Below are 25869 nucleotides of genomic sequence, written 5' to 3' on the forward strand. Positions count from 1 at the left end.
CAGTCAAGCACTGCTTTAAAAGAAGGAGGCGTTATCCAATTTTCATGATGAAAACGCAGTTTCCGGTGACTATGGCTGCCTCTTAACCCACATCAGTACATTTGTGTCTGAAAGGCCTAGGTCATTACAGGCAGCATGCTGCCCTGTTTATGGAAGACCTGGAACCACCAGCTCAGGGGCTTCAGCTGCTGGAAGAGACAATGGTCCCATAAGTGGATCATGGGACTGGAGAGTGGGTGGGAGCAAGGTTCTGAGCCACTGGTTCAAACGCAGAATCTCTGGGGGAGAGGAAGCCACACAGGGAAACTTTCAGCCATGAACATGACTCTGACCTATCTCTGCCCTACTGCTCCAGGTTCTCTGTCCTCATCCCTCAGCTCCCTCATCAGCTTCCTGAATGTTGCCCTTGTCTCAGTCTCTTTCCACACCCCAGAGCATTCTTCCTAAAACACTTTTTCACCTAGCACTGCCTGACTAAAAACTTCTGTGGCTTTCCTTGCCACTCAGACTAACCCCACAGTCCTTGGCTCCCACTCCCTTATGCTCATGGGACTTCCAGCCTCCGTGAACTTACCAGTGCTCCTACTTAAAACATTCTGCCATTTGCTCTCCACCTGGTCATGGCCCAGATCCAGGTCCACCTTCTCCATGAAGCCTTCTGTATCTCCCTTCATATCTCCTGTTCACAGCAATGGCCACCTGCACCATTCCCTTTTTCCTATATCTTGATAACACTTCTTCTGGTAACATGCTGTGTTATCATCTTCCTTTAACTCTAAAACTATCTGAAAATGGGGTGTGGCTTAACCACCACAGTGGGCCAGGCAGAATTGTGACCCAGTTGTGATTGCCTATCTACAGACATCAAAATTGAAGAAAAGGTGACCATGCTTGGAAGAAAATCCCAGACATGCTGCTCACTGAGGCTGTTCATAGCACCCAGCACAAGAATGTGTAGAAAAACACAGATATCAAAGACTCTCATCAAAATACAACTCAGAAATTTCAGGTTCTGAACACAAAGAAGTTTGTGAAGTATTTTAACCAATTTATTTTGCTTATATTTTCTTATCTGTGTGTGTGAAAAATAGCACAGGATGAAAAATATCTATATCTAAATAAATCTCTTCTCAATAATGTAAGAACTCTTCCCAATATGGGCACAAGAAAAATTCCAAGTGATAACAAAGCATTATGTCACAGGTTAAATGTATTCTTTCTTCCACAAAATAATGGTGCATTCTACAATCTCAGGAGTTCTCTGAAGAGAGCTGTAGGTTTCAGCACTTCTGAGCTGGTCTGAAAGGGACCCTACAGACCATCAGCCACTGGAGGAACAGCAGTAAGACACTGGCTATTTCTCTTCTTCCCATCCTCTATTGTTTCTGGAGACAAAAGAAGCCCCTGAAATTTCCTCAAATAAAGCAATGTCATTTAATTCTTCAAGCCCAGGGTGAAAGGAAGAAAGAGTTTGGACACCTTTACCAGAGTTGTTCCCTGGGCCTTCTTCCAGGGACTTTCCAAGAGACGCTCTCAGAGAAGAAAAAAGTAGACAATGCGTCTGACCCCTCACTAATAGAAGAGGACCCGTCTGCTTTCTTCTGCCGCTGACATGTTGGGGATTCTGACAGCTCATCACTAGGGAGGAGATGGATTCAGGCTGCCATGGTGCCCCACACCACAGATGTGTCCAGATGTGTCTCTGCTAATTAGTGTCATGAGCAGGCAGGGATGTGAGCACCTCTGGAGACAAGCCTCTCCCTCCTACATGTATCACACTTTTCTGCCATGCAGAGGAGCAGCTAGACACCAGTTCCAGCAAAATGAGCCAAGTGGTCAGGCCCAGGGACACCACAGGAAGGTGGGGATCTGGTTGCTAGAGGAGATCACTGGCATGCCTCAGATACAAGAGCTTCAGTGGGAGGCTATGCAGGGCAGGGCCAAGATTATTACTCAGGTCTCCCCTGTCCTTAAAACAGGGCCACCCAGCCCTTCACTCCATGTCAGGAAAGTCTTATGGGGAAAAGGAGACCAAAGGAAGACAGCATTCTGGAGCTGGAGCTGGAGCCTGCTGTTCACAGAAGACCACAAGTCATGCCTCAGGTAATGGCACCAGCCCCCTAGGACAGCACACAGTTCATTCCAACACCAGATAAACAGAAACCAATGTTGTTAGAGAAGAACAAAGGGAGGCAACATCCACTTTTACTTGGGATAGTCAGGGAGGAATTTCGATGTGAAGAGAACAGGATGAGGAGACAGGGTTTTCCAAGTGAATCACACAGCACAGTCAAGGCCAGCAGTAGGTAGCCTCACAGAGGTTTCCTCCAGCCCAGTGCCACCTGAGGGAGTCCTACAGATGCACTAGGTCTTTGGGAAAACAGTAAGATGGGGAGACCAAATGGAGACCATGTTTATTTAGCAGCTACAGGTCATCTCAAAGCCTTCTGCTGGAATGCTTCCCATGACACACATCATTCTTCCAGAAAGTTCTCCTTCATGTGGATTGGCAAAAATGTTAAGTCTTGCCTCCAGGAGTTGTCAGACACATGGGGCCATTTCCTAGAATAAAAACAGAATAAGTACAAAACATAGTGGTATATTTGTTTATTTTATTTTAACCTTTTATATGAAATATTTTCAAATATATAAATATCAAATAGAATAATGAACCCCTGGGTACCCATTACTTGGCTGTAATAATTATCAACATTTTCCCAGCCCTGTTTCATCTATTTTTCCCACTTCACCACCTTGAGGTATATTTAAAATACAGCCAACAAAGAGATTTTTTAGGATCAAAAACTGTAATAAAGCTGGAGCTCACAAGCTAATTACAGAATTTGTTAAAATGCATATTAATTCACAGTGTGCCACAGGCAGTGCAATGTGAGAAAAGGACATAGATTTGAGTTGCTCAATAAACATATCTTCCTTCCCCACTAGAGTGTGCAAGCAGCTCAGCTGGAAAAGCTCTTCTGGGACATGACCCTCTTGGGGCTCAGAGTGGGCCCTGCTGGTATAGCCCCCGGGGTTAAGGAGAGGGTCTCAAGCACAGCCAGGACAATGCTAGGGCAGGAAGGACTGAGATATGGCCTAGTGGCTGTGGCAGCAGCAATGTTGAGAGAAAAGGAGCAGTGTCTGTCACAACATTAAGAAGGCTCATGGGCTGTCACTGAAAAACTTCTCACCTCTTCCCATCCCTCCCCACCCTGACCCACCTGTCTTAGTGGTTTGAAGCTTGGTTATTAGAATTAATGCATCAATGGAGTCCTTTCATCCAGAGGCCTGAAGACACTGGTGTAGCAACAAAAAAGAACTGTAACAGCCTCATTTGTTTTTCTTTCTTCTGTTTTGAAGGGAAATTTTTTTTTCTTTAGGAGTGATTATTACCAGCTTAGTGAAATATCTTCTTTAATCTTAAGATCTGACAAACTCCTGCAGGTGGGTATTTCCATGTTCTCTGTCTTCCTGGAAGCAATTAACGGTTTAAGCTAAGCTAATTTCCTACTTATTCTTTTCACTCTATCACTCTTCATGGATTCACACAGACCCAACATTGTCTAATTAGAGAATTTAAAATAGCATCAGAGGCTAATGAAACTAATATGTTGTAAAATGCAGGTGAAAAATCAGAGCAGCCTTCAGAGGTGGGGCTGGCTTTGAGGTGGGTTTTCAGGGCTCGTTGCCATCTTGTCCCTCCTAGAAGCAGCCAGTACCAAAGAAAACCAGCTCCAAACAGAAAGAGTAGATGATATGAGGCCTTGGAGCCAGATGTACATGGCACTCACCCCATGGCCTCCTCCTACAGACTCATCCAAGGCCCATTGTCCCTCCTCAGGCCCACTGCCCTTAGGGTAAAGTCCACACTCTCATCCTTGGTATCTTGGCCCTTCCTGCCAATGTAACCTCATTGCAATCTATCTTTGCCTTGTTTTCAAGGTTCCAACCATACTGGGCCTATCTCTGTGCCTTGAGCATGCCAAGCTCGTTGGTGCTTTGAGCATGCCTTTCCTCATCGCTTTTTTCAAGTTTTTCAATACACTCCCCCCACCCTTTGGTTGACTCCTTCTCTGTTAGGTCTTGGCTACAATGACACCCCTTGAACAGGCCATCTGCCAGCTGAGCTAAATCAACCTCCTCTTTGGTCATTCTCTATCTTACCTCATGTTTTTCTCATAGCACTCACCTCCATCTCAATATCTGTGTGTTCATACATGTTCTATGTCTTCCCACTAAAAGTGGAAGCTCCATCACAGAAGAAACATGTCAATCTCCTAGATGGTTTTTTAAAATTTTTATGTTTATTTATTTATTTTTGAGAGATAGAGAGAGGGAAGGGCAGGGAAAGAGGGACAGAATCCCAAGCAGGCTCTGCACTGTCAGCACAGAGCCCAATGCGGAACTTAAATTCATGAACTGTGAGATCATGACCTGAGCAGAAATCTAGAATTGGACTCTCAACTAGTTGAGCCACACAGGCACCCCACTCCCAGATGGTTTTAGCCCCAACACTGGTATGGAGAAGGCACTTGATGATAATGTGTCAACTGACTGACTGAATGAAAAGAACTAATAGGTAATGCCATTCTTCCAGGTGCTCAAGGAAGCCTTTCAGTCCCCCTTGACTCTTTCTTTTTGTCTCCATACAACCATCTCATTGGTTGTGTTAATAACATTTGGCTGTAGCTTTAAATTTCTTTTAATGTTTTTATTTATGTTTGAGACAGAGAAAGACAGAGCATGAGCAGAGGAGGGGCAGAGAGAGAGGGAGACATAGAATCTGAAGCAGGCTCCAGTCTCTGAGCTGTCAGCACAGAGCCCGACCTGGGGCTTGAACTCACAGAGTGTGAGATCATGACCTGAGCTGAAGTAGGACACTTAACCGACTGAGCCACCCAGGTGCCCCATTTGGCTCTAGCTTTAAAACTTACTCTGCGTCTGGCTACATTTATCCCCTCCAGATCTGTGGCCTAGGCCATGACCCTTGATCTATCATTTTGTTAATAATCCCTCACTGATCTCCCAGCCTTGGCAGTCATGGGGTCTCCACACAGCAGCTGCAGGGGAGCTCCTAGAACATAGACCACACCATGTCACTCCCTGCTCTCAACCCTCTGTTGGCTTCCCTTCATTCTTACATGGACATCCAAAGTCCTTAACCAGGCCTGGAGGCCCTGTATGATCCGACACCTGCCTGATGTTCTGATTCATTTCCTCCTCAGCTCACTGGCTCTGCTTCAGCCATGCTAGCCTCCCTGCTCCCCAGTGTCTTGTGCCTGTCATTCCCTCAGCCTCACAAAGCCTTGTCCAAGATAACCACACCTTCTTTCCAGTATCTGCTCAAATGTCAGCTTATTAGGCAGGCCTTCACTGGTTACCTTCTGTTAAAAGCAAACTCCCCATCACCCCCATTTTCAGCCAATTTATTCTGCCTCATCTTTCATCATCTGACATATTCTACACTTACTTGTTTATTTGTAGTACTTCTCCCAACAGCATGTGAGCTCTGTGAGAACAGACACTTTGTCTTGCACTGCTGTATCCCCAGTACCTAGAATAGTACATAGTAGGCACACAATAAACACATGTTGATGACCAGGCTTGTTTGCTTTGCATTCCTTGATTGACTACAACCTTCACAAGGCCATCAGTCAACATACTTACAATGTGCCTCAAGCCTGTCTCAGAGAAAACTCCTCCATCCAGTTACATGGTCCTCTCCAGTGTCATCCCAGTTTTGTCCCCACTTTTCCCCTAAAGGGTCAGCGGGAGGGGAGGCTTCTGGGTGTCATTTCTGGAGTTTGATCTATCTTTCTAATACCTCACAGTTTACAGCACTGTCCATTAATTCTGGACATGTTCAAGTATGCCAGGCTTTTCAGCACTTACCATAATTTATGCCTGACTCTGTGCCTTGAAGATTCCAAATTTCTCCAGTTTTATATATCAGATAGGAACTATAGAGTTCCTTAAGGCAGAGCCATAATCTATCAGTCAGAAAATGTAAGATGAGTAGAACAAGGGCTTACAAACTTATGCTCTGCTCCACAGTTAAGAATTCCATAGTCAGGCAAAACTGGGAAGTGCTGCATATAATAGACCCTTAAACAGGTGTGCATTTGTACAGTACACCCATATCAGACATCGACACACATGTGTTCAACTTACTGTTGAGACCTGTAAAGTGTTCATCACTGTCTTTTATGGCCATTCAGGTGGCTGGCACCCTTGGAATGTGCCAACTTATTTACTATGGTCTCTAGTTCTGCCATTACTCCATGATCCAATACACATATTTGACCCATATGGTTTATCAAAATGCAAGCAGGTAATGGTGTGCAAAAGATGTCAAATACAAGTTTTACAGATTCTAGAGGGCTTTCAGGGGATGGTCAATTCAACAAGATAACAGTCAGCAGGAAAGTAGGGATAGCCAGTCATTTCAATTTATGAAGGGTCACATGGCATAACATGACATGGCATATTAGGAAGGTCCAGGGGAGAAATTATGGCCAGAGCATGTCTGTTCCTCAGGGAATTTGGAAAGGAATTTAAAAAGGGAAGAGGGCAGAAGTCAAACTCATCTCTATAGGGACTGGACTATAATAACCCTTATGCTGGCAAGTTCTTTAAAGTTCACCTTTCAATGAATCCATCACCACTTCTAAAGGGAATTCCCCTCACATCTCCAACTTGCAGACCCACAGAACACATCTGACATCCCTTGACAGAGAAGCCTCTTTATCTCACCTAAGGAAGGAACCTTTTTTTATAGAACCCCCTATTCACCTCTCCTATCATGACCACAGAGGAGTTCCAAAACAGAGTTTGGCAAATTATGGCTCATTCACCAAATCCAACCTCTGTCTGTTTCCTAAATACAGTTTTATGGAACACAGACACACTCATTCCTTTATGTATTATCAGTGGCGGCTTCCATGCTACAACAGCAGAGTTGAGTAGACATACTATCTGGTCCATAAAGCCTAAAATATTTAACATTTAACCCTTTATAGAGAAAAATGTGCCAACCCTTATTCTAAAGCAACTAGCAACTCAGCAAAAGGATATAATACCATTGTGAAAAAACACAGAGCCAAACAGGGCTTCTGTCTAGTCCACTGTCTCCATAGCTGACATACCAAGAAGAGGGAGGAAAGCACTCAAAGGAGAGCATTGTTGTAGCACAGCATCCCCTGAGCCCCTGAGCACACACCTCTAGAATCCAAAGTTGCTTCTTTCAAATATTCTCTGCCAGCAGATTTTTATGGCCAAACAAGGCAAATTGAACATTTCCTCCAAGGCAGATCTCAAGCATAGATAGATGGGAAGTTGGTAAATAAGCTCCTTCAGTCCTCAGTCGGAGTACCTTGGAAGTGCTTCCAAAATATTCCCCTTTTGCTTAAACTAATTCAAGTTGGGTTCTATTCTTTGCAACTTAAGAATCCTGACTAATCTCAGTAGGCTGCTGTACAGCAACTTCTCCATGTAGGGACCTGGGGACCAAGATGACCAGGTATCCAGTAGAGAGTCACTGGGGGTTCAAGGGTTCTGCTGGGACAGAAACCCCAGGAAGGACCTTTGAGCACTCTGTAGTCAATATGCCATGGCTCAAGAGAGAGCAACACTAGCTTCCCCACTTCTGCCACTCGACCAGAAGACCCCAGTGTTCATGACTTCTGGAGGCCACCCCATAAATGACTTATCAAGTCCTTCAGGGCCCCACATGACCCGGCCTCTGCCTCTCTCCAAGTTCATCTCCTTGCCATCCTCTTCCCTTATAACTCTCTGGCCACACTGTCCTCCTTCCATTTCCTTGTCCAGTCAAGACTTTTCCCTCCTGGGTATCTTTGCAGTTGCTCTTCCCTCTACCTGCAACACTTCTCTGAGATTTTTGTGTGACTGACACCTCTGGCCATTCAATGCTCAACAAAAATACCACATTCTCAGAAAGGACTTCCCTGACTACTCCATCTAAAGTGGGCTTCTCCCTCCTGCCCCTTCACACTTGATCACATCACCCAGTTTTGTTTCCTACTTAGCACTTGCTACTGTGAAATTATCTTGTTTATATATTTATTTATATTATCAGTCTCTCTCTCTCTCTCTCTCTCTCTCTCTCTTTCTCTCTCTTTCTGAGCTTATGCCCCAGAAGAGAAGGGGCTTGTCTATTATTTACTACTGTTTTCCCAGCATCAGGAAAGCACATTGTATATGGTACATAAATATTTGTTGGGTAGATGTGTGAATGAATAAAAGGATGGAAGGAAGGAAGGAAGGAAGGAAGGAAGGAAGGAAGGAAGAAGAAAATAGGGTTAATTCCTCTCCAGAATTGCCCAGATCTTGCAGCTTGAGGCTTGGTCACCACTTGAGGCAGATATGTTTTCCCATGGAATAAGTACCAGTTAGAAATGTGTTAGGCTGCAAAGTCCAACTATAATAGCTAAAAGATAAGCAATTGTTTTTCTCAGTAATAAGAAATCTAATGATAGAAAATTACTGGCACTAGTTCAGCTATTTAATGATGACATCGGAGACCCAGGCTCATTTTCATTTCATCATCTTTAGAATGGTGGCTCTCTCCTATGTGTGTCTTGCCTCTTGGTGACAGGATGGCTGCTGTAGCAAAAACATCATACTCACATTAAGGCAAAAAGGGAGAGAAGGGGCAATACCAACCTTACTGTCTTATCCTTTCAGGAAAGCAAAAGTTTTTCCTGAAATTTCCCCCCAAACATCCACAGGATTTTCAATTATATCTCATTAGACAGAACCAGATCACATGACCTGGATGCAAGGGAGTTTGGAAAAGTGACTACATACCCCTTCAGCCTCTATAGCAGAGAAGCAGGTGAGCAGAGATAGGAACAGTTATTCTAATGAACCAAATTCTGGTGTTGCCCACTGAGCATTATCTCCAGGAGCCATGACAACTGAAAGAGGAAGGACAGGATGCACCCAGTACCCACAAGTATCAAGAAGTGTTAACCAGGCCACCAGAGAAAAGTTTCCTTCCCCTGTTCCAGCCAAATCAGCAACTCCCAATGCAATGAGTGTTGTTAAGACAATGATTTGGGAAAACGCATCCCTGGAGAACTGAAAGTGACTCACTCTCATGTTAATTTGTGGATTTCACAATTGAATTAAATGAGATAGAATAAGAATGATGTAAAAATGTCATTTTTTAAGAAAGTTTAAATAACTCACTACATTTAGTCATGAAGTTGTTTTAAGCTGTTAGATTATTTCCAGACTAGGCAAAAGAAACAAGCCTGGGAGATTTGCCTGGTGTGTTAACACATATTATTTACCCCGAGATGACATTTTAACAGCAAGGGAAACATGAGCAGCCTCCCAACCCTTGCACACGTTTTGCCACATGCTGCTCTGAACACATAAATCCTGGCTTTGTCAACAATAATGAGGCCCAGAGAGCAAGCACCTGCTGAGGTCCTTAAACTTTTCCTGAGAAAAATATACATAATTAAGGAATCGTGAGCACTCACCTCTGATTTATTATTAAAACAACACACCTTGGGCTGCATTTACACCCTCACTCATTGGAGTTAAACAGACAAATGATTAAATATCAACCTCACAGGGAGTCTCCCAACATGCTCTGCTTCAGTTTTCTGCTTTGATCCCACCTGTTCTCAGAGAAAGAAAGAGAGAAATTGAGCAGCACCACAGCACACACAGGGAGTGGCTTCCATGAAGCTGGATCCCTCTCTGCCTTCCATTGTCCCCAGCTTTTATGAAAAGAGTTCATAGTTAATAGTGCTGACCCTGGGGTCTAGACCTGGGTTCAAATACCATCTCTACTAGCTAAACCTGTGTGCTTTCCACTCTCTGAGGCCTGGGCTCCTTACTTGTAAAATGAGGTGGATAATGATTCCTGCCTCATAGGGTTGCAATGAGGATTTGGTATAACTCTGGACACAGTTTCTGGCATATAGTAATTGCTCATGGTCACAAGATGGCTGCCACCGTTCAAACATCACATCTACATTCGTGGCAGGAAAGGAGAGCAGAGGTGACATCAACCTCATCTATCTGATTGAAACCTCCCCCCATTAGCAGCAGAAACTGTGACTAGCTTTTCTATATGGGAATATAGTGTCAGGGATGACACACAGATGTCATCATCTACATCATCTTCTACATCATTTCTTCTGAATCACCCACTTTGAGGATCTTATTCCTCAACCTACTCCCTTTTGCAGGAAGCATTTCCTGATCATTGAGAACTCAGTACCACATCAGCTTCAGTGGGAACCAATGGAGAGCATCTTCAAATTATCATCTCTGTGGAAAGAGAGAGGCTGGAGGTAGCCAGCAGCACATAACCTTTTTCCCTAGGGCTTTTAAAGGAAATGTGTTCATATGATGTGTATTAGACTGTCATGAAAAGACACTAGGGGAACAGCATGAAAGCAAGCCCATGGAGGTGGCCGTCAAGGAGCAGTGCCTTTTCATGAGTCTCTCTTCATCGAGGAAGGAAGAAGGTCCTACTTTTCCCCTGATGTTAGAGGCAGGGTTGATGTTGGCAGCTAGAAAGCCTGGAAAAGCATCAGGAAAGCTGTAGACTACAGCACAGCTCCTGACAGAAAAGGCTCCGGTGATATATACTGCGGTGAGGATTCTTCATCAGAGGCTTCTTGATCACTCACTGGGGGCTCAGTATTGGTGGAAGACAGTGAAGAGGTTTGAGGCTGACCCTGGAAGGCTTGTTGCCTCTCCAGTGTGAGAGAAGGTAAGCAGTTTTAGAGTTGGCAGGGCCCAGGGTGGCCTCCATGGACTGGGAGTTAGTGAGGGCTGCTAGGAAAAGGAGGGCCTTGGCAGAAAAGCATTCAAAAGGTGGGGGGAGGGGCAAAAATACAGAGGTTAACATGAGCAGAGTGGGCTCATAACACTGTGTTTCCTCAATTCTAGGATGACATTAATTTTTGGATGAGCTTCCCGAATGTATATTAAATGAACATAACTATATGACACATCCTGATCTCCGCAACACCATGATGTGGGGGAAATGTGGGGCATAGAATTGCGAGCTGCCACCTTGCATCAGCTTCTTGTTCCCATGATTGGTGCAGATGTGTTCTAATGTCTTTCACCAGCATCCTACGAAGAAGGTGCTGTTGCCAATTCTGTTTTCCAGATGAGCAGGCTGGAGATCAGAGCCTCAGGGATTTGGCCAAGTTCTACCATAGGCCTTACTGCTGCAATGCCTGGCACAGCTTATGGGTGAGGTGCTGCAAATGGGGCAGGTCCAGGTGGGTGAAGGAGGGGAGTCACCATGGCCTAGGCCCCCATCATTGCTTGCCTGTTTTACCATCCTCCATTCAGCAATCAGAGTAATCTGCCTTCCCTTTGCCCTGGAATGGGTGTCTGGGCCACCCCTCCTCTCTTTCTCTTTCTCTCTCTCTCTCTATCTCTCCATCTCTGTTTCTCTCTCTGTCTCTCTCTCTTCCAGCTACACTGACCTCATTCTTGTTCCTTGGAACACCAGAAAACACCTAGTTCTTTCTTGCCCCAGGCCTCATCCCCTGCTCTTCTCCACCTGAAAAGGCACTTCTCTCCCAGATAGCCACAGTCTTAGCTCCTCTCATCACTCAACACTGGCCTCAGAAAGGCCTCTCACCTTCCAATCACAGTAACACCAGTCTGGTTTATTTCCTTTATAACACTCTGAGATTTTTTCACTTTATTTTTGTTTATTTGTTTCTTGTCTCCCCATTAGAATGTGAGCTCTCTGACAGCAGGACTTGTGTCTGTTTTGATCACTGGTATATCATTTGTGTTTCTGAATGAATGAATGCACCCCACCCATAGGGATGATGTGCCCTCCCTTTATTTTTTTTCGATATATGAAGTTTATTATCAAATTGATTTCCATACAACACCCAGTGCTCATCCCAAAAGGTGCCCTCCTCAATACCCATCACCCACCCTCTCCTCCCTCCCACCCTCCATCAACCCTCAGTTTGTTCTCAGCTTTTAAGAGTCTCTTATGCTTTGGCTTTCTTCCATTCTAACCTCTTTTTTTTCCTTCCCCTCCCCCATGGGTTTCTGTTAAGTTTCTCAGGATCCACATAAGAGTGAAACCATATGGTATCTGTCTTTCTCTGTATGGCTTATTTCACTTAGCATAACACTCTCCAGTTCCATCCATGTTGCACAAACGTATGGCCAACTAATCTTTGACAAAGCAGGAAAGAATATCCAATGGAAAAAAGACAGTCTCTTTAACAAATGGTGCTGGGAGAACTGGACAGCAACATGCAGAAGGTTGAAACTAGACCACTTTCTCACACCATTCACAAAAATAAACTCAAAATGGATAAAGGACCTGAATGTGAGACAGGAAACCATCAAAACCCTAGAGGAGAAAGCAGGAAAAGACCTCTCTGACCTCAGCCGCAGCAATTTCTTACTTGACACATCCCCAAAGGCAAGGGAATTAAAAGCAAAAATGAACTACTGGGATCTTATGAAGATAAAAGGCTTCTGCACAGCAAAGGAAACAACCAACAAAACTAAAAGGCAACCAACGGAATGGGAAAAGATATTTGCTGATGTGCCCTGCCTTTAAACAAGATGACCAAACCTGGGTGTCCGTTGGGAACTAAAGCAGAAGAACATAAGGCTGAGTGGTGTCTCAAGACTCTTTCCAGCCTGGGCAGGTTGCCCACCTCTAAGCTCCTCTTCCATCCAGAAACAAGCCACTTCCCCTCATGCTTCTTCCCATGCTCAGCTGCATTATCCCAGGGCTTTCTCACATTATCCTGGAGCTTCTTCTGCAGCTGTTCTGTTCTGCAACTTCAGACCTTATTGCACCTAATGCTTATCTCATCCTTGTCTTAATAAGGGTGAAGCTCAAGTGCCTCTCCATGTCCCTGTTTGTTTTCCCAGCCTGAAGTCAGATTATTGACATGCTTTGGCATCACAAGGTAGCTCCACCTTTCTGCCATTATTTCTAGCAGCAATACTTCCAGTACCTTTTTCAGTAGAAGGTCATTGGGAGGACTAGTGTCCATTTAGGCCATTGGTTAATATGTGCTTAGAGAGGCCTGGCCCTGCCTCACTGCGTAGAAGAGAAGATTCAGTCCTGTCTCAGAGAACTCCCAGTCTCCTTTAGAAAACCAAGACTTGTGCTTGCACAACCACAGGGATTCATCCAGAATCATGTCATTGTCAGGGCTAAATTGTGTATTTCAAACAGTAAGTGCCTAAAGAGTACAGAAGTCATTGTGGACTGGAATGGTCAAGGAGGGCTTCCTGGCAGAGGCAGGGGAACACTGAGCCTCACCCTTCATAGACACAGAGGGATAGCAATATTAGGAGGGGCAGAGCATAGCTTAAGTCTTACTGATATTGAGTTTTTTCCAACTTGCCTGTGGGATTTTTTTGTTTTATTATCTAAGAAATCTTGCAACTTCTACACTTGAACAATGTCTTAAGTAAGAGCTTACATTTTCAATTAATGTCTCTAGAATCAACTACTCTTGAAAGGACTGTCATGCTTCCATAAACCCTTCCCAGCTTTGAGGAGTTGGGGGAGATGGGCAGGAACATACCCCCACTCTTATGGTTTAACTGACCCCTGAGGATGGGTGGGGTTTGTATAAAAAGGAGGAGAGAGGAGTGCTTTCCAGGGAAAGGGAGTAAGTGAAATTCTGTAGATGGAAATGCATAAGAAATCTGTGAGAATCCTAGAGAAAATAAATGGAGGCAGCAATTCTTATCCATTAAGGAACAAATCAGAGGTGCCAGACAAGGGACCCTTACCAGTGCAGCTGCATTGTTCCGCAGCTTCTTTCTCTGCTTCCTCTGCATTCTCAGAGATTCTTCCCTGAGATTATTACTCACTGTGACTATAGACAAAAACTTTAATATGCATACGATACTTGGTAACTTTCATTTCATCATATCTTCATAATATCCCTATGAAGAAGCAGAACATGGTAGGTACATTAGTCCCCATCTCTAAGTGAGGAAACTGAGGCTTAGAAAAGTTAAATTAAATGATTTGCCTGATGTCACACAACCAGTGAAAGCACCAGAGCCCCCTGGCATTCTTATCTCCCAACCATCTTGCTATTTTCCCTGTGGAGACTTCATCCTGCTATTCCAACTTTAGTCATAATGAGTGTACACACTGAATTCAAGTGTCAGACTGATAATATAATCCTTTTATGTAGTGTTTTCCCATTACAGAGTGATATTACCTTGCCTTTTCATATTCCATTTTCCCCGAAAGTTGTATCATTAACTAAAGAATATGTTCTGACTTATCCAATAAAGTGTTTAACCTTTTTTAATGTTTTATTGATTCTCAAAGCTTTGGTTCCACCAGAAAATCCTGATTGCTACATTAACAACCTCATTGATATTCTTTTAACAGACCCTCTGCAATGTGAGAGGCAGTGTGAGAAAGATGGGGCTCCCAACGATCCGTTAATCAATGAGCTAATCTTGCATCCACCTTATGCACATTGCAGGAAAATGGGTAATGAGAAATAAGGGCTACACAAAGGTCCCATTGGGGGTGGTAACATCCAAGCCCAGACAGCCTGCTGCCAGAGCATGAAGCAAGGGTCCCTTTGGAGTCAGAGGAACAAGGAAAAATTTTTTCTTCAGCCTGCTCCCTTCAATCCCTTGTAACCAATGTGATCCTTGCAAAGCCAAATTGGACTCTTCAAGGGCAACCATGCACCACTGGACAGCTTTAAGCAGAATTGAGATATAAAGTCCAATTCTTTAGTGAGGCATACATTTCCTCCTGATCTGGCCTCTGCGCTATGCCAGTTTCATCTTTCACCTTGTGCCTCTCAGAAATCTATATTGCAGCTATGCCCAACTACTAGGACTAAGGTAAAGCAAGTGAGGCACTAGGCTCAGGGGCAAAATTGAAAGAAACAGCAAAAATCTCAGTAAATAAGAAAAATAATATTTTAATGCAATATGTTTAAAAATCAAAATTAATACAAGAAATTCATATTGAACAAAATATCAAAAGTTCAAATGAAGACAAAATCTTCCCTGTATTTGCATAACCCTGCCTTACTCACCCCCTCCTAATTCCAGACCCATCTTCTCCTTCTAGTTTTCCAAACACACTGTGCACTTTCTGACTTTCTGGACTTTGCCTGTGCCATTTTCTATACCAAGAAGACTCTTCCCTGTAAATAATCTTTCAGATATCAGCTTTGGTATCGGCTTTTCCAGGCAAGTTTTCTGTGATGTTCGTAATGATTGTACCATCCAGTCATACACACAAGCCTGGGACTGATACCCCCACAATGTGCCTCATGAACAACTTCCGTAGTATTTATCACACTCCACTATTATTGCCTGTCTCCCTGTCCAGCTTATAAGCTCCATGAAGGTGGAGGCTGGCTCATGGTCACCACTCTTCCCATGACTGGTGGTTGTGGTTGGGACTATGGCTGTGGTGGTTTCTCCTTTCCAGGCTGCCGGGAGATAGGCACCAAGCCAAGCTGAGTCAACATGCAAACATGTGTCCACATGCAAACATGTGTCCTGCTGAGGTGGGAAACTCACACTGGCTGCTGGTTCCCTCACCTGAAACCACATCTCTTCCAGGGATGCCATGAGGTGGAGGTCAATGGATCTGAAACACTAAAAGAAAAACTGCAAGAAACACCCAGGAAAATCAGGAAGGGTCAGGGTCCTGATTTTCAGGGGAAACAGCTGCCCAAATGTCCAAGAATCACTTTCAGGGGACAGTTGGAAGAAAGCTCTTTTTTCACCCCAGCATTTCACTGGACTGTCAATGCCTATCCCTTTGATCTGGCTAGGATGATTTTTGTCTTGCAGTTGTATGACAAGACAGTGACACCATTGGAGCCTGGCTGGGTAGTAGGAGATAAAACCAGATGTAGGTAGACCAACAGGCTTGTGTGTTCCCCACCTCTTCCTACTCCTCAGGTTTAGGTGATTAGAGCAAGGAAGACAGCTCTAGGAACAGAACAGGGCCCACAGCAAAAGTACTAAGACTGTTATCTAGGGAATGGAATAAGATGGGGGTCAGAGAAAGAATGGAGCTGCTGAGCCTGGACACTAACACCTGAATCTTGTTCCCACAGCACTGCCCCTCCCCCATCAATCCCCTTCTTCTGGTCCTTTTCTTCTCTCACTACTCTCCTTCCTAAATTCACCAGAAGGGACATGAACTAGGGCTTGGGATTTAGCCCAGTGTATACTCCTCGGTATACATTTAGCATCCAAAGTAGCTAATTACCCCAGGAGAATGTGAACTCTGAGTGGAAAAATAATGAGACATTTGAGGAGTCTCATTCTGTGAAAGAAGAACATCACACCCAACAACCTTTACTCTACAGAACAAAAATTTATAAGCATAATAAATTCAAAGATATATGAGAGGCAGTTGACAAAGCAATTATAAGTAATACCTAATTAGAAATACTGAAAATGAAAATTGTAATAATAGAAATATAGAGTTCCATAGATGAGTTATAGCAGAATGGATATAGCTAAAAAATAAATTAGTGAATTGGTAGGTCATATAGAATTTTTCTACTCAAAAAATATGATCCATTGACTAGCAGCAGCAACATCATCTAGGAACTTGTTAGAAATGCAAATTCTCAGACCTTTCCCAGATCTATCCAAATCTGAACGCACATGTTAACAAGATTCCTGGGTGATCTGTATGTTCGCCAAAGTCTGAGAAGTGCTGACATGGTTCTCAACACCGGCTGCACACTGGAGTTCTCTAAGAGATTTAAAAGTACCCACCACCAGGGGCACCTGCGTAGCTCAGCTGGTTAAGCATCTGTCTCTTGATTTTGGTTCAGATTACAATCTCACAGTTGTGAGATCAATTCCCACATTGGGCTCAGTGCTGCACATGGAACCCACCTAGGATTCTACCTCTCTCTCTTTGTCTCTCTCTCTCTCTTTCTGCCCTCCCTTTCTTGCACTCTCTCTCTCTCTCTCTCTAAAATAAATAAGCAATAACAACAAAAAAAGTACCCACCAGAGAGCTTCATTTGATTAGTTTGAGGCATGCATTTGTGAAAGCTCACAGAAGATTCTAATGTGTAGCCAAATTTGAGGAACATTGACTTAGAGAAGCCCTCTCAGGAAAAAGAGAGTATTAAAACAATGTAAAATGTGAGAGATATGGTACACAGAACCGGAAAGATCAACATGCATATAATTGAAGTCCTACATGGAAAGACACAAGAGAAAGGAAGAAATGGTTTTTGAAAATAATGAATGAGAAATTCCAAAATTAAAAGAAATATTCAGGACCTCAGGTTGATATGTTGAAAGAGTGCAAAAGGGATAGATTTTTTAAAAAAAGATTCCCATGCAAAAATATATTGATATTTGGGAACATTAGGGATAAAGAGCAGCCTTTAAAAGATGTAGCGTGAAAAGTAGATCATTCAAATATGAACAATAATAAGACAGTAACACTCAAATGTAATTCCAGTGTTTTCATCCACCCAAAGTGATGAAAGAAAAAAATTTTGAACTCAGAATTTTATATCTAGTTCAACTAGCACTTACACATGATAACAAAGTAAGATACCCACAGCCATACAAGCTGCAGACCAACTTTGAAATGCTGTGTCAGTTCAGGTTCATGGCTGAAACACACAAAGCAGAGCTGGATGCACAGGCCATGTACAGAAATACCCTGGAAAGGTGGAGGGGTGGTAGTAGGGAATGGAGGAGAAGCCCTACTGATTTTCCTTGTTGCCTCAGACCCCAGGCTGACAGCACAGTGCTATCACTGATCCTGACTTTGTGGAAATGTTTGATATTTTGTTCATCATGAATTTTTTTCATTAATTTTAATGCTTTAAATATCATATTAAAATATTATCTGTCCTTGCTGAGTTTTTTGAAACCCCTTTACATTTTGCAACCCCAGGTGAGTGACTCACTCCACCCAACTCACCCTAATCTGCTACTAACCTACTCCTACTACTATCCAGCTGTCTCAAAGCCTCCAGGTCTCTGGGAATGGGATATCTGCAAAACTGCCTCAGCTCATCAGTGCCTCCAGACCCAACCATCCAAGGTAAGGTGTTTCTTCCCGCATGAAATCAAAAACCAGGCCACCACTCACTTGGTAGCCCCATCCCCAGCCGGCCAGCAGAGCACCACAGAACGTGGGCTGGAATACTAACCACTCTGAAGATTGAAATTCAGCTTGAGAACTTTGTGGTTGGAGAGGGCTCCTGCTGCAAGAAGGGAATATGACAGATGGCATAAGATATTACAGTAATTTTACTGACAAAGCACTAAGAGTATCACAAAAGAAGTTCAAAATCAATTCATCTGCTTCCCAGCAGAAGCAAGTCTAACAGGCAGTGAAGCATAATCTTGATAATATAGTTGTTCCAAAAGAAGAAGGAATTAACCAGGCTACCCTAAATGTGTTTGTATGACATTTTTTTGTTTGTTTCTGTTACCCTGATAAGGACTTAAAATCCCATTTGTATGGAAATAAACTAAGCTCCAAAGTTATCTTCCTGTTCTGGGACATTAGCTCAGGAGGTTTGCCATGAACTCTTCTCTAGCTAAATAGGATCTTAGGCTTCGACCCTGCAGAGTTTCAGCTTTTGTTGTTAAAGAAAAAATGCACCCTTGTTCTGTTAAATAACAAAAATTCAATCAAGTAAATTTTAAAGATCCGGCTGACTTTATTAAGAAATTCACGAATTAGGCAACATCCCATGAGGGGAGCTCCAAAGGGCTACAGAAAGAGAAAGGTTTTTAAAGGCAGGAAAGTAAGTCATACACAGAAAAATGATTATTTCAGGTGTGGTCACTTATTTATGTTGGGAACAAAAGAGTCTTACTAGGTGGATTGCCCCATCTTCCTTTGGGGGATGGAGAAGCCATGCGAAAGATTACCTTACTGGTGCTGACCAGAAAATTCATAACTGGCTAGTTAAGTCTGCATTTCTGGGGGAGGTTGAAACTGCAGTTAAGTTAGGTATTAAGCCCCAGTTTGGTGACTTGGCCTAAGTGACCCCATTTTGGGCACAGGGTTTTCTTTTCAACAATTCCAACCACTGCAACTATGTCTCTTTTAGGGGCTGTATCCATTAAGGTTCTTTGATGGCAAACAAAGAAAACTGACTCTGAGCAACCCAACATCCTTCTTATAAGTTCTTTCTCTATTTGAATTAAAGAAAGAATCAGCTGAGCTAGAGAACCAGGTTTAATTGGAACAGGAACCATGCAGTGTGTTGCATAGATAGGAAAGGGCTGGGGTAGGTGGTATGGAATAGTTGACAGGTTTGTCAGAGTTCATTCATTCCAACAACAGACCCCCAACTGATTACTTCACTCAGGATTCAAAGTCTCCAAAAAACTAATCTAATTGTCCATGTTTGGGTCATGTGCCCACAATATTTGACAATCCCAAGACTGCACTCAGTGAGTGAGGAAAATTTCCCAGTAGAGATATGAAGGTGCTGTGACTGAAAGAAGGGGGAGTGGGTGCTTGGTGAGCAACCATAGAGGAGCAAAGTCTTCTCAGAAATCAAAGGCACACTGTTAAACACATTGAAGTTCCAGTGTTTCCCTAGCACTTTCTAACAATATATGAAAGGTTTGAAAAATGCACTTCACACAGTTCCTGATACATAATAAACAAATCATTATTATTACTTTCATCATCATCATCATCATCATCAACAACAACCAATATTTATTATTTGAGCTATCTGGCCAAGACTTCATAAAAGTGAGATTTTCTGGTGGACCAGGGAGGGCATCTGAAATGGCTTGGTTTTTTTTTTTTTTTTTTTTCAGTGGAAGAAATAAAGAGGTGGGTTATCACTGGCAAATGCTTCTGAAGAGTCCTGGCCTCCTGCTACAGCCCAAAATTCATTGTCTATGCTACTCCAGGTCCATGTTTCCATTAGGCACAGTGGGCACACTGTCCAGGGTCCACAAGACTGTTAATAGGCACACAAAATGTTTTTAAGTCAGAAGAAAAAAACATGAACTTTTAAGTTTAAGAAAATGTATAATATTATGTATATGTATAATACATAATATTGTCTCTTTATCTCAAGTTTTTATTTAAATTCTAGTTAGTACACATATATATTTGTCTTTGTACCAACATAGTTGTTAAATATAATAATGAAAGTCATAGAGCAGCTCTGAGTCACCCCCCACCACATCAAAATTTGTATGCTTTGTGGAGGAAATCTAGGGCCACTTTCTTTCCATTCATGACCAAGAATCTTCCTCCATCCCACACTAGATCTTTCTAAATCATTCTTAATACTTTACTGAGTATGGGGCTGAAAATGTTCATAGATCTCATATTCTTTATTTAATAAACAGATTCATTAACTATCTAGTACAGGCCAGATACTCTGAAAACTACTGGAACACAGTTGTGGCAAGGTAGACGTATTCTTTGTGTTCATGGGGATTAAAGTCTAATTGGAGAAATATGTAACCAAAGTGCTCATCTTACCTGGCTATAATTACCTGGTTACTAGGGGTATATATATCCATATCTAAGGGTTTTTTTATTTTATTTTTAGGTAATCTCTACACCCAATGTGGGGCTTGAATTTACAATCCTGAGATCAAGAGTCATATGTTCTACCAACTGAGCCAGTCAGGCACCCCGCTATATCGAAGATTTTTTTGTGATGCTCATCATAGCACACATAACCTACCCCCGAACTTCACAGTTCCCAAATCCTCACCTTAATGCCCCCATTAATTCCTTTTATAAGAATCTTCATTCCAACAGGTCTAGAATACAGTCTTTCTCATTAGGACATCATAAGTATAGAGGAAAGGATGGATGGATGGATGGATGGATGTTTGGATGAATAGGTGAAAGAAGGGAGGATAAAAAATGAAAGGCAACAAGAACAGATGATCAATGGAAGGACAGATGGATTGATAAATGTATGGAAGTTTGACTTCAGGGATGAATAAGTGGATGGAGAGAGGAAGGAAGGATTAAATTAAGGAAAAGAGGAATGGAGGGATAAGTGGACAGATGTGTTACTAAAAAATTATATAGAAATACAGGAAAAATGGATGCAGAGGGTTGAATGGGTGAGTGGTATAAGGATAAATGAATGTATGGATGAGTGGATATAGTGATTAGTGATATGCAAATAAATAAATGAGATTGAGGGATAGATAGAATAATTGAGGAAGAAAAAGATTGAAGTAGGAAAGTTTGAACAGATGTTTGGAAAGAAACATAGCTAGATGAATAGGTGGGTGAATGCAAAGTGGATACACTGATGACCAGGAACACAGATGAGTAGACAAATCAAGGCATGGCTAAAGTAGTAGAGGCAGGGATGTACGGAGCTTCATTTGATGGAGGGAATGATAGATTTGTGAGTGTATCAATTAATGAGTGGATTGCATGAATATCTGGATCAATGGATGATGAATTGATAAATTAAAATTCAAGTTACAAGTGGTAAGAGAGAATAAGCATATACTAAAAGACATTGTATGTAACTTAATACAATAGAATGTGGCACACAGAGTGTCATGTTACAGGCTAGCCTGATATTGCTTCTAACTGGGGATGTTAGTGTCAGAAGGCATCTGAGGTAACAAACTGTGTGAAACCTTGAAAGGTGACATCAGTTTGGACTGCAGTCACACATGAAGGCTTTATGGGGAGGTTGGCACATTCGTCAAAGTGAACAAAACATTGAGCTGAAATGGGGTGGGAAGGCCCCACCTCTTCCTCCTCAAGTGAGGAAGTGCCCCCCTCCTCTCTGCTTCTCTGAGACCATTTGTCTCTGCCATTTGTCCCTATCAGTGATAAATTATTTGTTGTTGTTGTTAATTAAATTAAAAAAAAAATGTGGAATGGGAAGACATTCTGCAAATTCTCAGGTACTCCTTTTAGCTGTGGCACTTCTGCATATATTCATTCAATTAGCTACATATTTTAGAAGGGCCTCCTCTGTGCCAGGCCCTTCCATGTGGGAGACAGAAAAGAATTGGAGAATTACTGTCCTCTATCAAGTCCCAGAGCCTCCACCACTTTCCAGGCACATGACCCTAGGCATGTTTCTTAACTCATGTAATCCCCACAGCAATGCTACAAAATAAGTACTGTTATTATCCCTATTTTAAAGATGAGGAAACTGAGGCACAATGAAGTTAATTCATATAAAGGACATATGTCAGGCACTGTTATAAGTATTCAAAACCATTATTCATTTTCCATACCCTGCGGTAGATTGCAAAAATGGCCACAGTTCTTCACCACTCCCTGCCCCCATGCCTTTGCAATGCCATTTAACAGCCACTTCCGTCAAAAGACATTCTATTTCCCCACCTCTTAAAGCTGGGCTGACTGGCAACTGCCATAGGACAACAGAATGTGGCAGACATGATGTGTCAGTTTTGAGCCTAGGCCTTAAGAGACAGTGCGAGTTTCCTGTGTCTTGGACCTTGATGCTGCCATGTGAACAAACCCAAGCTAGTCTGCTAGAGGATGAGGGACCATGTGGCACAGCTACCCCAGTCACTCCAGCTGAAGCTAGACAACTTTTGGACATGTGAGTGAAGCCACTCAGTCTCCAGATGACCCCCAACTGACCACAGAACCTGAGCAAGCCCAGGGGAGATTTGCTAAGCTTACCCCTGATCTGCAGAACTGCCCAGTTGACCCCTAGGCTCAAGCAAGAGTCATGGTTGTTGTTTCAAGTCACTGAGATTGGGGTGGTTTAAAGGGTATAGTAGGGACTCCCAAAGACCATATAAGTTTGAAAAGGACACATACTCAAAAAGGCCAAGATATAAAGATGTAGGAGCACAAAGAAGTAAGGATGGATCTCTTCTCACCAGAGCAGGGGGGCCAGTGCATTCCTGGTAGAGATAGTATTGGGATCAGGCCTTGAGGGAGAGTGGTGTCTGTAAGGCATCCCCACTCCTAATGGCACAGCAACTAAAGCCTAAATCCCAAAAGTCCACCCAAGAGCTTCAGACTCATGGGTGAGTCAGACTCCCTCCCAGTCACAGGCACCAAAAAGTCTCAAGAGGGTGTCAAGCTGGTCAGGACAAGGAGCACCACACCTCCACTTGGGTGGCCTTGAGACCAGATTACTGGACACCCAGACACAACCCAAAATGTCTAGCCAGGAGCCAAGTCCTCCTACCTCCCTGCTCCCCTGTGCAGACTTCGTGGCCCTCCCTTCCCATACTCCATTAGCATTCCTAATAGATCCTGTCAAGAGCCATGCAGCTCCAACTCAGGGAAATGTTCAAAACCATGTTCAATACCAAAATGAGACAAGAGAAACCATGATTAATTCACAAGGAAGCAACTGGCTTTAGAGACGAGATGAAGCAGGCAAGAAGACAAGGGGTGTCTGTCAGCAGCAGTTACTTCCAATGAGCAGCTTCACACATAGTACCTGCTGGCTCACAGGGGAAGCAGTGTGAACTGACCATCAGGCCAGCAACTACAGAGGGAACCAGGCATTATCTCCAAACTGGCTTTGATCAAAAAGTTATACATGCTCACAGTTTAAGACTCAGGAACTTTACAAGATTTACTAAAAAATAACAGCCTTATGCCTCTCTAACCCAAATACCCCCAACTCCCAGAAGCAACCACTCTCAACTGTTTCTACTGATCTATTTGATATTACCTAGATATCTCTGAAATATCAAGAAGGAGCCATACGTGTGCTTTTAGCTCTCGGCATCATTTATTTTCTTTCCAATGTAGTGAAAACAATGCTGTTTGCTTCCTATTAGAGGCTTTCCTGAGATATCTTCTGATCCCTACCTGTCAGGTCTATTTAAGGTCAAGGCACTAGCATGCTGATTGGAAGCTCAATCACATGGTAAGACTTACCAACTGTAGGACAACCAAGCAGTCAGTCCACTAAAGAACTTCCAATGTCAGTATCTCTGAAGAAGTGACAAAAAAGAGACCCTAAAGAAGTTTCCTTTAAACTCCTGCCCATAGCATTACAGGCCTGGCAGTCAGCAACCTGGAAGCTGAGTGGGAGAAGAAGCTATTATAGAAATATTCAAAATGATACCGTTTTTACTACAGCACACCTGTGTCTATAGTGCATGATATCTTCCCCATCTCAGGCCAGAGACCATCTGTTTTATCTTCTCTGAGAAAAAAAAATCTTCTCCTTCCCACCCGTGTGGGAAGACCAATCACCAACACCATGGAATGGAAGAGGATTTCCCATTCTAACTGCTTCTAAAATAGATTTTCTGCTTTTTCAAGCATTGTCTTTACCTCCACCTCCAGAGATACCTGAAAGTGACAATTTCTGAGCTTTTTCCTGGATCTTCAGTGTAATTCAGGCTGCTTCTGACCAGAGACTGCTTAAGCCAGCAGTCAGGAAACCCAAATCAGTTACCACTTGTCTCCGTGCTTTTCAAAATGTGTATATTTTTGTTTCATTTCCCTTTTACTTTGTTTTTCTAAACTTATATCTTTTTTTAACTCTTGCTTTTTGTTTACTCTCAAAACTTGACTAACATGCCAATGAATGTATATGTTCTGTCAGCCATCTCTACCTAGAACCTAAACTGACCTTCAACCCTAAGAAATCTCAGCCCTGAGTTAACAAGGAGACTCAGAGAACACCTTACTCCCCTGCTAGTCTCCTGAAACCAACCAAATATCCTCCCCCATGGAACTACAGACAGGAGGAAAGGTCCCACAGCACCAGGGACACAACACCTTTCCAACACATCACCTGTTGTGATTAACACATCAGCTATTGTTTCAGACTGGGCAGCCCCAGTCCCTTTCTGCAGTTGTGTATGTGACCCAGGCCTAACCAGTCGTAACATCTCATTACCCAGGGCAGTGATTGCCCCAGAAGTGGAGAGGTAATTCAACCTAGACCAATCAGAGTCCTTTCCTAGGTACAGAGTCAAAGAGAAGAAGTACTGGAGAAAAGAAAACTTCTGAGATGAAAAGATGTTGACTTGGAGCTGCCAGAGGCTACCTTTCCCACCACATAGAAACCATCTGTCTGTAGTGAGAAACAATCAAGCCACACTGAGATGTGTGTGAGAGACAGAGACTGAGCACAAGATGGAAACATCGAGAATGATGATAACAAACAGAATGGGAAGAGAAAGAGAAATGGGCATTTCTGGAATAAGATGGAAGGAATTCTGTAACATGGACATGCAAACTAGTAACTGATGTTTGTAGGTGAGAAGCAGTGGGAGAAGTGTCAAATGAGCTAAAGACAGTAGCGTCCCAATAACTGGCTCATGGGGGTGTCAGCACCAGTGAGGGAAAGAGAAATGGGAGGCCCAAGACTGTGGAGTTCACAGAGAAGCCATAGAACCAAAAAGGAAGAAAAGAATTATCTGAGCCCAGTGTAGGTGTCTTTCATCCCAGCATCTTTGTCTCCATTACCAAATTAAAAAAAACAAACAAACAAAAATCTGTCATGTGTTCATTGTAAGCTTAATTCAATCTTTCTCAAGAAAGGATGTAACAAGGAATAGAAAATATCCATGCTATGCGTGACTTTTCTAATGTGTTCACCTGGACAGTAGTGACAGTCTCACCTCCTGACTTTTCTGACAGTGTGGTCTATCAATTATCTCTGAAAAAGTTAGAGACAGAGGGAGGCAAACCATAAGAGACTCTTAAGAACTGAGAATAAACTGAGAGTTGATGGGGGATGGGAGGGAGGTGAAAGTGGGTGATGGGTATTGAGGAGAGCACCTGTTGGGATGAGCACTGGGTGTTGTATGGAAACAATTTGACAATAAATTTCATATTAAAAAAAATACATTCACATTTGAGCCAGATTTTTTTTAATTAAAAAAAAAACTATCTCTGCCATG

The 25869-nt window shown here is 42.9% G+C and overlaps 1 protein-coding gene across 2 annotated transcripts in view; it reads right to left on the minus strand.

Annotated features, from left to right (window-relative positions):
• Positions 1-2227: 2227 nt before the first annotated feature.
• The window catches only part of SHCBP1 (SHC binding and spindle associated 1), an 80304-nt gene continuing 56662 nt past the window's right edge, over positions 2228-25869 (minus strand). Inside the window, exons 16-20 of one of the 2 annotated variants that reach the window (XR_006211952.1) lie at positions 18192-18245; positions 13792-13947; positions 5471-5554; positions 3222-3471; positions 2228-2562 (exon numbers count right to left, since the gene is read on the minus strand). Coding sequence is in view for 1 of the 2 variants with exons in the window: in XM_042969706.1 (XP_042825640.1) it covers positions 13929-13947; positions 18192-18245 (73 nt within the window). In the remaining variant the exon portion in view is untranslated. Of the gene's footprint in view, positions 2563-3221; positions 3472-5470; positions 5555-13791; positions 13948-18191; positions 18246-25869 lie in introns of those variants that run through there. The other variant, XM_042969706.1, reaches the window with a different exon arrangement.

The sequence above is a fragment of the Panthera tigris genome, chromosome E2 (genome assembly GCF_018350195.1).
Source record: "Panthera tigris isolate Pti1 chromosome E2, P.tigris_Pti1_mat1.1, whole genome shotgun sequence".
Taxonomy (NCBI): Eukaryota; Metazoa; Chordata; class Mammalia; order Carnivora; family Felidae; genus Panthera; species Panthera tigris.